The 16671-nt window shown below is 46.9% G+C and overlaps 1 protein-coding gene across 3 annotated transcripts in view; it reads right to left on the bottom strand.

Annotated features, from left to right (window-relative positions):
• The window catches only part of STK38L (serine/threonine kinase 38 like), a gene marked incomplete at its 5' end in the record, with an annotated part of 336575 nt that overhangs the window by 11031 nt on the left and 308873 nt on the right, over window positions 1-16671 (bottom strand). For all 3 annotated transcript variants that reach the window (XM_083399831.1, XM_083399833.1, XM_083399832.1), the window contains 5 exons: window positions 701-824; window positions 5800-5883; window positions 6361-6483; window positions 9255-9306; window positions 10363-10507. In XM_083399831.1, the coding sequence (XP_083255957.1) occupies window positions 701-824; window positions 5800-5883; window positions 6361-6483; window positions 9255-9306; window positions 10363-10507 (528 nt within the window). The remainder of the gene's footprint in view (window positions 1-700; window positions 825-5799; window positions 5884-6360; window positions 6484-9254; window positions 9307-10362; window positions 10508-16671) is intronic.

Below are 16671 nucleotides of genomic sequence, written 5' to 3'. Positions count from 1 at the left end.
AAAGGCACAAGCTCAATCAGTTCCAATAAGTATTTTCGAAACTCATCAGTTCAGAGCCGAGTGATGAAGGCTCTTTCATGAAATATTGTGGGGACTCCAAACATTTTATGTAGTCACTTGCATATACACTTAAGCCTTCTCTTGATTTTTTAAAACAATTAATAACTGTGTTTGTATTGTTACATTATGTCACAGAATAAAAGCCAGTGTGAACAAAACATTCCTCATCCTTTAAATGTGCTTAAATGATTGGGAATAGCTATACACTTTCCTCATTCCAGGGACTCAGCTATATAGCTGCAAATAAAACGTTTTAAGTGAGTTTTAAGTGCAATATACAATGTGACACTAGATGGCGATGGTGAGTCTTATGGAAAATTCAATCTAGTAGACCCTCTAGATATGAATGTAATTCATTCCGGGGGTCCGTACATACCCCGAAAAATCCGCAAGTAGAGGCGCCACTTCTGTGCATGCGGCAAAACCCGGAAGAATACACTTCCGGATTTGCTGCATTTGCAACCCAAAAGTTACGTTACCTGAAGGTAACGTAACCCAAAGGTCCACTGTATTTTAAAAAGTGCTGTTAAAAATTTTTTAAAAATTTCAGAGCGGTTTTTATGTGTGTCTAGATTCCACCCAGCTCTCAATCCAGCAAGTGACACTGGTTTCAGGTATGACGCATGGACCATTTATTTACCTCCAGGTAGAAACTCCATGATCAGGTAGAGATTCCGTTTGTCTTGAAAACTATAAAACATCTTCACCACCCAGGCACCATCTGCTTCAACCAGTATATCTCTTTCTGCCCGTATATGAGCCACCTATAGTTGTGAATATTGCACAACGAAACAGAATGTTCACAATAGCCAATACATAAAGAATTATTCTCCTACATAAACCACCAGTTGACCGATTTTCATATGCAATGCAGAAATGCATTACTGCTAGATAATATAAAAGTGTAAGTACATGGGTGTGCACACACACAACAGAGGTAACAGCTGTCAGACAAGCTCAATCAATTTGCAAGCTTGAGGTCCATTTCGCAGAACCAAGCTTTATGTGTTAAGGCATAGTGATCATGTATCATACATGTTCATGTGAATTCGCTCTGTCTCACAGTAAACAATGTAAACAATACGATAAACAATAGTTTACAGTAAACAATTAAATACAACAAACAACAACAACAACAACAATTTATTATTTGTACCCCGCCCATCTGGCTGGGTTTCCCCAGCTACTCTGGGCAGCTTCCACAGAAACCAAAAATACACTAAAATCACATATTAAAAACTTCCCTGAACAGGGCTGCCTTAAGATGTCTTCTGAATGTCAGGTAGTTGTTTATCGCTTTGACATCTAATGGGAGGGCGTTCCACCGGGCGGGCGCCACTACCGAGAAGGCCCTCTGCCTGGTTCCCTGTAGCTTTGCTTCTCGCCATGAGGGAACCGCCAGAAGGCCCTCGGCGCTGGATCTCAGCGTCCGGGCAGAATGATGGGGTTGAAGACACTCCTTCAGGTATAGTGGGCCGAGGCCGTTTAGGGCTTTAAAGGTCAACACCATCACTTTGAATTGTGCTCGGAAACGTACTGGGAGCCAATGTAGGTCTTTCAAGACCGGTGTTATGTGGTCTCGGCGGCCGCCCCCAGTCACCAGTCTAGCTGCCGCATTCTGGATTAGTTGTAGTTTTCAGCTCACCTTCAAAGGTAGCCCCACGTAGAGCGCATTGCAGTAGTCCAAGCGGGAGATAACTAGAGCATGCACCACTCTGGCGAGACAGTCCGTGGGCAGGTAGGGTCTCAGCCTGCGTACCAGGTGGAGTTGGTAGACAGCTGCCCTGGATACAGAATTGACTTGCACCTCCATGGACAGCTGTGAGTCCAAAATGACTCCCAGGCTGCGCATCTGGTCCTTCAAGGGCACAGTTACCCCATTCAGGACCAGGGTGTCCTCCACACCAGCCCGTCCCGTCCCCCAAAAACAGTACTTCTGTCTTGTCAGGATTCAACCTCAATCCATTAGCCGCCATCCATCCTCCAACTGCCTCCAGGCACTCACACAGGACCTTCACCGCCTTCACTGGTTCTGATTTGAAAGAGAGGTAGAGCTGGGTATCATCTGCATATTGATGGACACCCAGTCCAAACCCCCTGATGATCTCTCCCAGCAGCTTCATATAGATGTTAAAAAGCATGGGGGAGAGGACGGAACCCTGAGGCACCCCACAAGTGAGGGTCCAGGGGTCTGAACACTCATCCCCCACCACCACTTTCTGAACACGGCCCTTGAGGAAGGAGCGAAACCACTGTATAACAGTGCCCCCAGCTCCCAGGCCCACTAGACGGTCCAGAAGGATGTTATGGTCGATTGTATCAAAGGCTGCTGAGAGATCCAGCAGAACCAGGAAACAACTCTCACCTTTGTCCCTAGCTCGCCGGAGATCATCAAGCAGCACGACCAAGGCAGTCTCAGTCGCATGATGAGGCCTGAATCCCGATTGGAAGGGATCCAAATGGTCTGCATCCTCCAGGCGTGCCTGGAGTTGTTCAGCAACCACTCGCTCAATCACCTTGCCCAAGAATGGAAGATTTAAGACTGGGCGATAGTTGGCCATACTGGCCGGGTCTAAAGATGGTTTTTTAAGAAGCGGTTTAATGACTGCCTCTTTCAGCGGATCTGGGAATGTTCCCTCACAGAGGGAAGCATTCACCACCCCGCAGAGCCCATCGCCCAGCCCTTCCTGGCTTGCTTTTATTAGCCAGGATGGGCAAGGATCAAGGAGACAGGTGGTTGGTTTCACGCGTCCAAGCAGCACATCCTCGGGGGTAACGGATTGAAATTGATTCCATGCAACTTGACCAGACAGGGCTCTAGCACTCTCCCGCCCCAGCTCTGCTCCCGCGGTGGTGTCTAGCTCCTTCCGAATATGAGTGATTTTTATCTGCAAAAAATATTGCAGGAGTTCTTGGAGTCCTTACCAGGCCCCTTGGCAAAAGTGGTTCCGTTAAATTGCGGACCACCTGAGTCTCCTGCTACTATTTTCTGCAGATGCAATAGAGGCGGTGAAGAAAGTCTTCTTCGCCGTCGCTATCGCCACTTGGTAGGCTCGATGTTGAGCTCTAACCTGTGTCTGGTCAGATTCGGAATGAGTTTTCTACCACCGGCGCTCTAGCCGTCTCAGTGATTGTTTCATCGCCCTCAGCTCCGAAGAAAACCACGGGGCTGTTCGGGCTCCATGCAATCGGAGAGGGCGCTTCGGAGCCAGGCAGTCTATAGCCCTGGTTAACTCCGCGTTCCAGCGGGCCACCAGGGAATTAGCTGTAAGGCCATCAACATGGGATAAAGCATCCCCTACCACTCTCTGGAAACCATTTGGATCCATTAAGTGGCGGGGGCGGACCATCCAAATTGGTCCCACCTCCCTGCAGAGGGGAAGGGTCGCAGAGAAGTCCAGTTGCACCAGGAAGTGATCTGACCATGGCACAAACCCACTCTACACACTTTTACTTAGTGTCAGATCACCCACGTCACTAGAGGTGAACACCAGGTCTAAGGCATGTCCATGACTATGAGTTGGGCCAAACTTATTCAGGGACAGCTCCATGGAGGCCATGCTTTCCACGAAGTCCCGAGCAACCCCTTGTAAGGTCGTGTCGGCATGGATGTTAAAATCCCCTAGGACAACCAAACTAGGTGTCTCCAGGAGAACACCCACCATTACCTGAAGCAGCTCGGGCAGGGAATCCTTGGTGCAACGGGGAGGTCGGTACACCAAACGGAATCCTGTACTGCCCCTATTGCCCAACTTCCAGAACATGCACTCAGAAAACTGGGTCTTCCCAGTAGGACGTCTGATGCAAGCTAATGACTTCCTAAAAATCACTGCAACCCCCCCTCCCCGCCCACATGACCTGGGTTGCTGTGCGTAAGAGAAACCTGGTGGGCAAGCAGCGGCAAGGACAGGCCCATCTGCTTCCTCCAACCAGGTCTCTGTTACACATGCCAGGTCAAGTCCTCCATCCATGATCAAGTCATGGATGGCAGTGGTCTTATGAATCATTGACCTGGCATTGCACAGCAGCACCTTCAGGTCATGTGGGTTTCCCCTGTTGATTCCAGTATCCATCCGGTCAAGGCCAGACCCGGAGGCAGGGATAGTCTTCAAACGACTAAATCTGCCTCCTCGGTAATGGTCTGGTCTTAGCGTAACTCCGCCTCCTGCCCATGATCACCGAGATCAGATGTCCCAGTGCTTCCCCCCCTGTGGAACTTGTCCCAGCCATCGTGTTGGCTGGGGCCCCACTCCCAGGCAGCCCTGATCCCGCCCCTTAAAAACAAAACACAATCTATACAGAACCAATAAAACAATAAAAACAAAAACAGAACAATTATACTAAAATTAATCCCCAACTAAATATCCATCCCACCCACCCACCCGCAACAAAGCAAAAAAGGAAAAAGAGAAATAAAAATTTAAAATGCCACCGACTGCTTGAGGACATTTTAAAAACATTAACCACTTGGAACCGGGAAGCAATGGCAGAACAACTTCCCACACTTCCCCAAATGTTTGTTCCAAGTAAGGGCCTGGGCCACGCCCCCTGGGCCAGTTGGAAAAGGCCTTGGAAGGGAGCAGGCACTGCAGTCCTCCCCACAGCCGATGGTCCCCAAGGTACAGTGGTACCATGGTTTGCATACGTCTTGGATTACAAACATGTCAAACCTGGAAGCGCATGTCCCGGTTTTCAACCTTTTTTTGGATTACAACCCATTTTGTTTGGATTACGAACACATTTTTTTGGGAGGCCCCATTGGCGAAAGCACGCCTTGGGTTACAACCTGTTTGGGTTTACAAACGGACCTCCGGAACGGATTATGGTTGTAAACCCAGGTACCACTGTATTTAATTCTATCTTAAAATGCAACACCCAATCAAGTGTTTCAAGTGACCGGCCTCTTTTGTGTTTTGTTACATGGTCAGAAGCGGTTTAGTCATGCTGGTCATGTGACCCAGAAAGCTGTCTATGGTCAAATGCTGGATCCCTCGGCCTGAAAGCGAGTTGAGCACCGCACCCCATAGTCGCCTTTGACTGGACTTCACCGTCCAGGGGTCCTTTACCTTACCTAAATGGCCAGTGCCAGCCTTTACTTCCAGGGGTGCCAGCCAAGATGCACCAACACACCTGGGTAACAAGCTACACTTTTCAGATTTTTTGAGAGATAAGTTGTACAAGTATGGACCCGCAATGCTGAATCTGTGACGAGCCAGCTTCACACAGCTGTTGCACAGTGCCACAATTCCTTCCAGTCCAGGATTTAGTGCAAATACATGTAATATTTGCACACAAACTGACTAAGGAATCACATCACACTATTCCCAAGAAGTTTATAAATATAGATTTGTTTTAGATTTGCAGCACACACTTTTCCAAAGACTCCAAAGAGAGTAGTACGGCATGGATATACAGCCACAATTCCCAGGGTTTTGTTTTACAGACAGCCTTATCTGTCTTCCACCTTCCCACACCGCAAAGAAGATCTCAAAAATCTCAGTCTCAGCCAACTCATCCTTCTATCTTGCCCAACTTCTCTATAAACAGGTAAACTAATCTTTCAGTAACTTATCAGTTCCACTAATAGTGACAAGCAATGCATCCTACCTGCAACAAATGTGCTGTGGTCCTTTTTCAGCTGGCCTTTTTCAGCAATACTACAAATATATATTGCACACAACAATGCATATCATCACTATTGGTTTTGAAGTGCTTGCAATATACTAAAAAAAGACATACCTGCTCTTTCTCTAGCATGTCAGCTTTTCTTAGTATCTTCATTGCATAAATATGACCCGTATCTTTCTTTTGAACGAGGCGGACCTGTGGATTAATTTTTTTAAGCCATTATTAAAGCATACTGTTAAGCTAACAAATTTGCAATACTGGGGTAAATGCAGCAAACAGGTTGAATAGCAATTCCAAAACTGGAAGAAGGGTGAGCGTAACAGGCAATCTATATGAACACCTAATCTCTGCTACAAAGAGCAACAAATGCTACTAAAATCCATGAAGATTAGAAGGAAGGTCTCTAAGGAGAACTGAGAAAATTCGGAGTGAGGGGAGAGAAACCTAAGTTTACTGATTGTTTATTGAATGTTTATCAGAGTTATTAAAAAAAAAAAAGTCTCAAAGAGCTGGCCAGGGAAGGGAGAGCAGTACAAAAATGAAGAATTCTGAGCTCATTATAAGGTCCCCCACCCCCTGCATACCATAAACAGGATTATTGTTCAGTAAGTTATCCTGACAGGAAGGTATCCTGAAATAAAGAGTTCCTAAGAAGATACACAAATTACGAACCTCTCCAAAAGCACCTCTTCCAATAACTTTCAAAGATTCAAAGTCATCGAGGCCTAGCCTTGTTCTCTTCAGCCGCAGAAATTCGGTTTCTTTGCGGGCATGCTGAGATCTTCGTAGCTTTTTCTGAAATATATATTAAGCACGAGAAAATCCACAACTCATACAAAAATGGCATAAACAGGTAATCAGTTTATAATGCTACTATCACCAAGTATGGGATATAATTCCCTCCAGCCTCCCATAGGGAGGAAGGACTCAGTGAGTCCCATTGGTGTGGTTAATGTGTCATAAAATAAGAACACAATAATAGCCCTGCTGGGTCATTGTCCTGTTTCCACAGTGGCCAACCAGGCGCCCATGGGAAGCCTGCAAAGAAGCCATGCAAGCAACAGCATTCTCCCTGCCTCTAACCTTGGAAGCAGACTACAGTCATCATGGCTAGCAGCCACTCATAGCCTTTTCCTCCATGAATTTGTCCAGTCCTCTTTTATAGCCATCCAGGTTAGTGGCCATCGCAAATTCCGTAGTTTTAACCATGTGTTTTTTTTCATCTGTCCTGAATCTTACAACATTCAGTTCCATTGGATGCTCATGAGTTCTAGCAATCCAGTGGAGCCTCTAATCAGTTCCGGAGGTCCGTCTGTAAGTCGACCCGGGTCGCTGGTAGAAGCACCATTGTGCGCAGGCACATTCAGCGGCACAAACAGCAGAAGCCACTTCTGCGCATGTGCGAACCACGGCAAACCCGGTATTTACTTCTGGGCTTGCCGCGCTCGCAACTTGGATCAGGCCCAAGTAGAGGCGGTGGTAAGTAGAGGTTCTACTGTACAGTGTAAGAAAGGGAGAAAAACTTTTCTCTATCCACTTTCTCCATGTTATGCATAGTTTTATGCACGTTTAACTCACCTCTTCACTAAACAGAAAACAACATCCCGGGTGTGCTGCAGGGACGTAGCGTGTGTGTGGGGGGGGAGGAAGCTCCTCACACTGCCACCCCCGAGCCAGCCCTGGACTGGTGGTGCTTCGGCGGCAAGGGCTGGCCTGGCGCAGTGGGCTCCGTTCGCCCTCTGCACTCCCCCCCCCCCCGGCGAGGGTGCATGCTGTCTCCTTTCCTCGCAGGGGAGTTCCTCCATCTCCCTGATAATTTTGGATGCCCTTTCCTGAACCCTTTTCAAACTCTACAATAGCCTTTGTGGGGCGAAGTGACCAGAACTATAGACAATATTCCAGGTGTGGTCACATGATCAATTTGTATGATGCCATTCTGGTATTGGCAGTTTTGTTTCTGATTCCTTTCCTTAGGACTCCTAGCATTTGCCTTTTCAACAGCTGCCGCACGCTGGCCAGCATCTTCATAGAGAATCCTCTACAAGCCCAAGGTCTTGCTCTTCATCAGTCACTGCCATGGGCATATATGTGAAATTAATTTTTTTTGGACATTTAATATTCAAACATAAACAAAATGTAATATTTAAGCATAAACAAATTTTAATATTTTAAAACAAACTATGATTTAATGTGATTATGCAGCAGGCTAGTGCATAATCTCACACCACCTCTGTGCTGTTTCGGTCACAATGGCTTGTTGTGCAAACCCAGGCTTATGGCTTGTTTTCCTCCAATGACCTACTCCAAAAAGACATGTCACTCCTGGTCAAAATAGTTAAATAGGCAGTGCTATCTTAGCTAGGACGTAGACCTTGGAGAGCTGCTGCTACTGAAAGTATTGAGGTCTGCTTTTTTGTAACCCAACTCTATAGGTCCACTCACGGCCATTACTTTGAGCCCCATCTTCAACAGAAAATTGGTTAATAACTGATATGCAAAATTTAGCATGCTACCTAATATTAGAAAAGGTGCCAAACAATAGTTTTCATGAGCAAAATAGACAAACATCAGTTGGTAGAGAATGGTACTCTTAATCTCAGGGCCATGGATTCAAGCCCCACATTGGGCAAAAGATTCCTTCATTGCAGAGGGTTGGACTAGATGACCCTTGTGGTCCCTTACAATGCTACCTTTCTCTGATTCTACTATGATAGGGTGCCTCTAAAAAACTCAATGTTTTTTATCTTGTATCATTTACAGCCACAAGATGGCACTGCATACCCATTTCTGTCAACGTGAGATTTCCCAACTTTCCCAGTCATCTCTTGTAGCATGCTATCAGGGGCACTGGCTCCTGCCCCCCCCAAAAAAAAGTTTTAAAGGAGGGTGCTAAGCCCCCTCAATATCCAGTGGTGACGTCACATCGTCACACAACATCGCATGCGGGGTGTCACATCATTGTGTGATATTAGCCCTCTCAATCGCCGGCGCAAGCCTGTGCCAATGTGTGTTATGTTATGAAAAAATTGCAAGGTCAATATAATGGCAAAAACTATTGCAGAATCATCCCCACTCTCGTGGTGCTATAAGGAATGGATAGCTAGAGCATAATGATTCATTAGTAGTTCTACTTTATAAAAGTGAACCACAGTGACTTGCAGCACAGTATAAACACTAAAATCAATTACAACAAACCAACCAATAAAAACTGTTTGAAAATCTTTGCCAATAAAAGGCAGTCTTGCTGAATCTGCCATGCTAAAAGAGACCACAAGTGTTTGAAACCGTTAAAATATCAATACTGGTTCAATTATATGGGATTATCTTCCTCCTTAAGGAAAAGGCAGCTCCTTCTACAGAATAACTCTATCCTGTTCCAAATCTAGCAACCCTACTTTCCCACAGTGACAAAGAAGGTGCAGTTATTACCTCCTACCTGTGTTCTCTTCATCTTACTCTTGCTTTCTAGGCAATGTGATTCCAAGACAGACTGCCCACGAATCATTAAGCACCAATTCTGAACAATAAACTTTAAAAGCTTCCAGCTTAAATTACATTCACATTACCTCTTCATCTGCTAAACCTTCCTCCTCCATGGCCACTTCTAGTTTCTTCTGCCTAGGTTGGTAGAAAAAAAGGGTGTGTGTATATATTATAAAATGAACAGCCTGTATTTTACTCTACTAGAGTGACTTCACTCCTCAAATCATATCAGTAGGAAGAATTGGAACTGAAAAAAGTCGAGTACAGAATACAAGTTTATTTTAAGCTGCCACTGTTCACCCAATGCCCTTCCTCATCTTTCCCCGACTTGGCACCCAGCAGATGTTGGACTACAACTACCACCCTCTCTGACCATTCACCAAGCTGGCTGCAACTGAGGGAGCTTGGGTCCAACATCATCTGGAGGACAACAAGTTGGGGAAGTCTGGGTGACCTATACAGATCCAGAGGACCAGTCACACACTCATTCGCCTGCCTGGGTCCCTTTCGTGTTTCCCTGGCAGGTGAGGAGAGGAGCAAAACCCCTGAAGTGACTGTCCAGCCTCCTGGTTGCTAATCCCGGCACAAGAGAATAGAAGGACACAAGACCACATAAGAACAATCTTCTCTCATCTTACATGTCTCCACCTTCTCCTCTTTCTTGCAAAGTATCGCAAAACATGTTTCTTCACTGACTTGGTGTAGGAAAACAATATCCAACTAAAAATAAAAAGGTACATTTTGCTGAACAACTAGATAAAAAGCAGAGCTTCTTTTGAGACCTCCGCTTTTCCAAGGGGTTAATTAACAAGGACATTGATACACAAATATCAACATTGTAAACCAGGCTTCCTCAACCTCGGCCCCCCAGGTGTTTTGAGACTACAATTCCCATCATCCCTGACCTAGCTAGGGATCATGGGAGTTGTAGGCCAAAAACATCTGGAGGGCAGAGGTTGAGGAAGCCTGTAATGTAAACAGAGGCTTTGTTTGCAGAACAGCAACTGAAATGGCACAAGGGAAGCTGCCAAAACCTTTTTAGCTATTCATACCAAGAAAATAGGTGGTCAGTTAAAAGTTATTTGCTAGCCAGAGTTGTGTACATGTTTTGAGGGGGAATAACAGACCCCTCCCCCAAACATCTACCACACATAGAAAACTCAAGTGTAGAAGAAATCTAACACCCAGTACCTGGTTTCTCTTTCTTCATGCTGTAAAATTAGGTTACTATAAAAGTTCTCCAGCGTGAGCTTGGCCACGGTCACTCTCTCCCGGGTGTGGTTGCTCATGGGGAAGGAAGTTGGAGTCCCTGCAGTCATTGCCATAGTAACATGTACTGAAACAGAGGGCATAAAATAATAATTACTCCGCAGAAGAAAATTCATTTCCCCTCACCAAAAAATAGAAACTCATGATGAGGAACACAGAGTCCCTTACAGCATTAACTCTGCATGGGCTGCTTTAGTACTGTGGGATTTTCCACTAAGTCACTCAGGAATCTCCTTTTGGTACAGCAGATTGATGCTGCGATTTCCAGCCTGTGTCCCACACAGTATGAACCTGTAAACACACACACCCCAAAACCAAAGACCCGGAACCCAATGAAACAGGAAGAGGAAAGCAGATCTGAATGCATATAATGAAGTTACATTGAAATCACTGCCAGGTCAACCACCACTGAAGATGTCAAAGAAAACGAAGAAGTCACAAGCTTCAGTGAAATGGGCTAGAAAGGAACCTGTCTGAGCTCTCCCCCCCTTTGCTGCTGGCCCCCCACAAAGCAAGTACAGTGGTACCTCGGGTTACATACGCTTCAGGTTACAGACTCCGCTAACCCAGAAATGGTACCTCGGGTTAAGAACTTTGCTTCAGGATGAGAACAGAAATGGTGCTCCGGCGGCAGGGCGGCAGTGGGAGGCCCCATTAGCTAAAGTAGTGCTTCAGGTTAAGAACAGTTTCAGGTTAAGAACGGACCTCCAGAATGAATTAAGTACTTAACCCGAGGTACCACTGTACTGTAAAGGCTTATATTTTTTAAACTAGTGGTTTTTCAGGTTTATTGTCAAGAAGAGAACAATTAAACATCATTAAAAAATTTACACCAGCATGCATACACACACACACACACACACACACACACACTTATATGTCCAGCTCTCTGAAAACAACCATGGTGCTATGATAGGGAGATTTCACAATGAAAGCTCCACCCTCAAAGAGGCCTTATTTCAGGTGGAACATTTTCTCTCAGACAACGACAGTCTGCTAAAGAACATAACTGTGTCATCTTAATTCACAGGGCAAGAGGAATATAAGAGAGACATCAAGGTTATTAAGGGCTTCAAAAAAAGTTAAAGACAACTTCTGGTTCAAGGAAATACTCACGGTAATTTCTCCCTCAAAGGAGTGGGGATAGTTGGGAGTCAAGAGTGTATCACCCGAGGGCATATGTATGATTGGGGGCATCCTGCACCCATTGCCTCCACTACAGTTCAGGGGACTGGTGAGTGTCCCAGTCAGATGGAAGCAAAATACCTCTATTACAAGGCCAGAACATTTTAAACAAATATTTTTACTAGATAAACCATGAAAAAAAGAGAAGCCTCTTTCAGCAGCTACAACGAAGTCCACAACCTTGTGCATACGCACATATTCCTTCCTCTTACTTTACCATGATATTGTGACAGACACTGCAATCTGGCACCCAAACCAATTTTACTAGGAGGCAGCAAGATAATGAGAATCTGAAACAAAGCCTAAGAAGGAATAGGGTACAATTTTAGAAGAATGTAGTATCTGCAGAATTTCTTACGGGATCTATAAACTCAAAGGAGACACAAACTCTAATGAATGTGAACTTGCTAACATTTCAATTCATTCTTGTAAAACAATGAGTCAATCATGCACTGCCCAAACAGATACATTAAACAGTGTAATATACACCATTAAGATGCTATGGGCTGGGTTCAAGGTAAATTAGCTGAACTTAACTCAAATTGAAATCAATGGGACTTGAAATCAATAGTAGCTTGTCCCACTGATTTCAGTTTGAACCAAATTCAACTAATCTGGTCTGCATCCAATCCAATTTAAGTCACCCATGAGTCTGGCAGTTGTGAGAAATATGACATATGTACACAAGACAACAAGAGTTTCAGTAGTTCAATCCTCTTAGTTTTGCTACCATCAGAAACATGCTTAGTTCCAGAATGTTACCCTCTCACACAGTCATTACCATCGCATATGTTTGGAAATCGCAATCCCTTTCAAAAGCGATGTGATAATTATTTCTAGTCAAAATTATAGTTCACGCTTTCTGTCTGCTGCCTAAACATCTAGAGTAAGGTAAAGGTAAAGGGACCCCTGACCATTAGGTCCAGTCGTGGCCGACTCTGGGGTTGCGGCGCTCATCTCGCTTTATTGGCCAAGGGAGCCGGTGTACAGCTTCCGGGTCATGTGGCCAGCATGACTAAGCCGCTTCTGGCGAACCAGAGCAGCGCACGGAAATGCCGTTTACCCTCCCGCTGGAGTGGTACCTATTTATCTACTTGCACTTTGACGTGCTTTCAGACTGCTAGGTTGGCAGGAGCAGGGACCGAGCAATGGGAGCTCACCCCGTGGCAGGGATTCAAACCGCCGACCTTCTGATCGGCAAGTCCTAGGCTCTGTGGTTTAACTCACAGCGCCACCCGCATCCCTTAACATCTAGAGTAGTGTTTCTCAAACTTGGGTCGCCAGCTGTTGTTGGACTACAACTCCCATCATCCCTAGCTAGCAGGACCAGTGGTCAGGGCTGATGGAAACTGTAGTCCAAAAACAGCTTGAGACCCAAGTTTGAGAAACACTGGAGTAATTTTTCTGTAGCATAAAGTGATCGGATTGGAGGTGGAGTAAAAAAAATATATACTCTGCACAGTCTGTTTCCCTGTGATTCCTGTACTTACTAATACAGTGATACCTCGGGTTATAGACACTTCAGGTTACAGACTCCGCTAACCCAGAAATAGTACCTGGGGTTAAGAACTTTGCTTCAGGATGAGAACAGAAATTGCATGGTGGCGGCACGGCAGCCCCATTAGCTAAAGTGGTACCTCAGGTTAAGAACAGTTTCAGGTTAAGAACGGACCTCCGGAACGAATTAAGTTCTTAACCCGAGGTACCACTGTACAGACACCACCAGACAGAGTACACTAATATGTTGAGAGCAGATAACATTTCTTGTACTAAACAGCCAAGCTATATGTGATGGGATGAAGAGCTGCTTGTGTGTAAATTGCAATCCCTCAGAGTTTGAACCGCTTCTCAAACCTCTGCCTGTGACGGAGCCCCTCCAGCATGGCTGCGTCAGTCGCTAGCAGAATCCGAAAGTGGCTGCTTTCGGAAACGTTTCCAACATAAAAGCTCCTTAACGGAAACACGTCTTCTGGACTCTCTGCGTGACAGTTTCCGCCGAGGAACGGGTGTTCCTATAGGGGGCCCTGAGACTTCCCCACTGTTTTCACTGGAAGCATCTCTGAGCCATTCCTCCGACTCCCCTTCCCTTGACGTTCCTGTTCGCCCCCTACTGGTTCCCTCTTCAGGTGTCAAGTCTCTCTCTACCTCAGAGAGCCTTGGCACCTCCTGTCCTGCCGATGGCAGTTCCCTGACATCCACCTCCCCTCCAGGGCCCCCTTCACCCCCTCCCGTCTCCTCCCCTACGGGTTGTGAGGAGGTAAAACCCCGGAAAGAACCTTCCTCATCGTCTGAAGTTTCGAACACCTTTCTCCACTCGTTGTGGTTCCTAGTCTCTCGGTACTCCTCGTCATCTGAGTCCGTTCCTTCTTCCAACTCCGACTCCGCGAATCCTTCCAGTTCCTCTTCCTCGTCTGTGGTGCCGAAATACTCCCTTCTAAACCTTGCTACCGGCTGTGGTTTCCGCGGCAATCTTTGGTGGAACGTTTCTGTTAAAACCTCGTCATTGACCTCCTCTGCAGTCACCCAGGTGTTTTCTGACTCCGGTTCCCCTTCCCACGCCACTAAATACTCCACCTGATTGCCCTTCCACCTGGAATCGAGGATTTCCGCTACATGGTTACTGCTTTCCCTCTCCTCCAAGACCGGTCCCCTGGTGTGCTCCTCTTCACCTCCCCCCTTGTACGGTGACAGTAATGACCTGTGGAACACTGGATGCAATTTCATGTGGTTGGGTAACCGGAGTTTGAAAGCCACTGGGTTGACCTGCTGAATGACCTCAAAGGGTCCCAATCTCTTGGGTCTTAATTTCTTACAACCCCCTTTGAACGGCAACCCTTGGGTGGACAACCACACCTGATCCCCCACCCTTATGGTTTCACCTTCCCTCCTGCTCTTGTCTGCCTGCTTCTTATATTGAGCCTTGGCCCTTTCTAAGTTGAGCTGAAGCTGACGATGGATCGCTTCCATTTCTTCTACAAACTGTTCGGCCGCTGGGACGCTCCATCTCTCGCCCCCCTCCCCCGGGAATGCCCTGGGGTGACACCCGTAATTGGCCAAAAAGGGGCTCATCCCTGCGGACACATGCTCCGCATTGTTGTAGGCAAATTCTGCCAGCGCCAGCTTTTCGACCCAATCATTCCCTCTGTCATTGACATAGCACCTCAGATATTGTTGGAGGATGCCATTTGCTCTTTCCGCCTGCCCATTGGTTTCAGGATGCCGGGCCGTCGAAAAATTGACTTCCACGTGCAGCAAGCTCATGAGCTTCCTCCAGAACCTGGAAGTAAATTGTTTCCCGCGGTCCGAGACAACCCTCAAGGGGGCGCCATGCAGCCGGAAGACGTGTTCTACAAACAACTTCGCTGTTTCTTCCGCTGTGACTGCATGTGAACATGCTACAAAGTGGCACATCTTAGTTAACAGGTCCACTACTACCATGATGGCCGTCTTCCCTTTGGATTTGGGCAGATCCGTCATAAAATCTATTGATACCGCCTCCCAAGGCCGTTCTGGCGTGGGTAGTGGTTCCAATAACCCTGCCGTCGCCCTTCTTTCCCCCTTGGCCCTCTGGCATTGGTCACACCCTCTTACATACTCCTTTACATCTTCCCTCACCTTGGGCCACCAAAACTCCCTGGTGACCATCCACATGGTCTTGTGTTGTCCAAAATGTCCCGCCGTGGGACTATCATGCAACTGCTTGAGTACCCTCCCTCTCAATTCACCTTCTGGTATATACAGTGCCCCTTTGTAATACAATGCCCCATTTCTTTCTTCAAAACCCTCCGGGCTCTCACCCTCTCCCCTGAGGCCTCTGAGCTTATTTTGGGCATATTCGTCAGTTTCCGTTTCTTCTACCAGCTCTCGTCTCCCCACCAGCGCCGCCCCACACACCCAGCGGTCCTCAGGAATGACATGTCTTTCTTCGCTTGCCCCCTCCCCTTCCAAGTACTCTGGTTTGCGTGAGAGAGCGTCCGCCCTGACGTTCTCTGGGCCTGGTACATAACAAATCTCAAAGTGGAATTTGGAAAATTCCTGTGCCCATCTCACTTGCCGTTGGTTGAGTACTCGAGCTGTTCTCCAATACTCCAAATTCTTGTGGTCGGTGCACACTTGCACCTTGTGTTGTGCCCCAATCAATAAATGTCTCCACCTCCGGAACGCTTCGTGAATGGCAAGTAGTTCCCTGTCATACACCGTGTAGTTCCGCTCGGACTTATTCAGCTTCCTCGAGAAAAAGGCACACGGTCTCCACCCTGACGTATTTCTTCCCGGCTGAAGAAGCACAGCCCCCACCGCTCTGTCTGACGCGTCTGTCTCCACCCTCATGGGCTTCTGTAGGTCCACATGCAGAAGTTGTTCTTCCGAAGCGAAAGCCCTTTTCAGTTCTTCAAAAGCTCTCTCCGCCTCCGCCGTCCAAACAAATTTCTTCTTGCTACTGAGGCAGTCGGTGATGGGCGCCGTCAAGTGTGCAAAATTCTTGATGAACTTCCGATAAAAGTTCCCAAACCCCAGGAATCTTTGCACATCCTTCTTGGTTTTCGGTGTCTTCCATTCCAGCACCGCCTGGACCTTGCCTGGATCCATGGCCAATCCTTGGTCTGACAGGCGGTACCCCAGGAATTCCACCTCCTTGGCATGAAACTGGCACTTCTCCAGTTTCACCCACAGCTGATTGGCTTGCAGCCGGCCCAACACTTCTCTCACGTCCCTCACATGCTGCTCTTCATTTTCCGAATACACCAACACGTCATCCAAAAAGGCCACACAATTCTTGTAGAGCAACGGCCCCAGGACGTGGTTGATGAAAGCTTGAAAACATGCGGAGCCGGCTTGGAGACCGAAGGGCATTACGAGGTATTCAAATGCTCCCAAAGGGGTGAACATGGTGGTCTTCCATTCATCCCCCTTCCTTATTCGTATCAGATTATACGCCCCCCGCAGGTCCAGTTTTGTAAAAATCTTCCCCTTCCTCACCCTGGTCAGAATGTCATCAATTCGGGGCATAGGAAAGGCCAGGGGTTCCGACACGGCGTTCAGGGCCCT

This window comes from Podarcis tiliguerta (genome assembly GCF_965153285.1).
Source record: "Podarcis tiliguerta genome assembly, chromosome: 10".
Lineage (NCBI taxonomy): Eukaryota > Metazoa > Chordata > Lepidosauria > Squamata > Lacertidae > Podarcis > Podarcis tiliguerta.
Note: the sequence above shows the minus strand (reverse complement) of the source record. Positions and strands in the feature narration are given on the sequence as shown.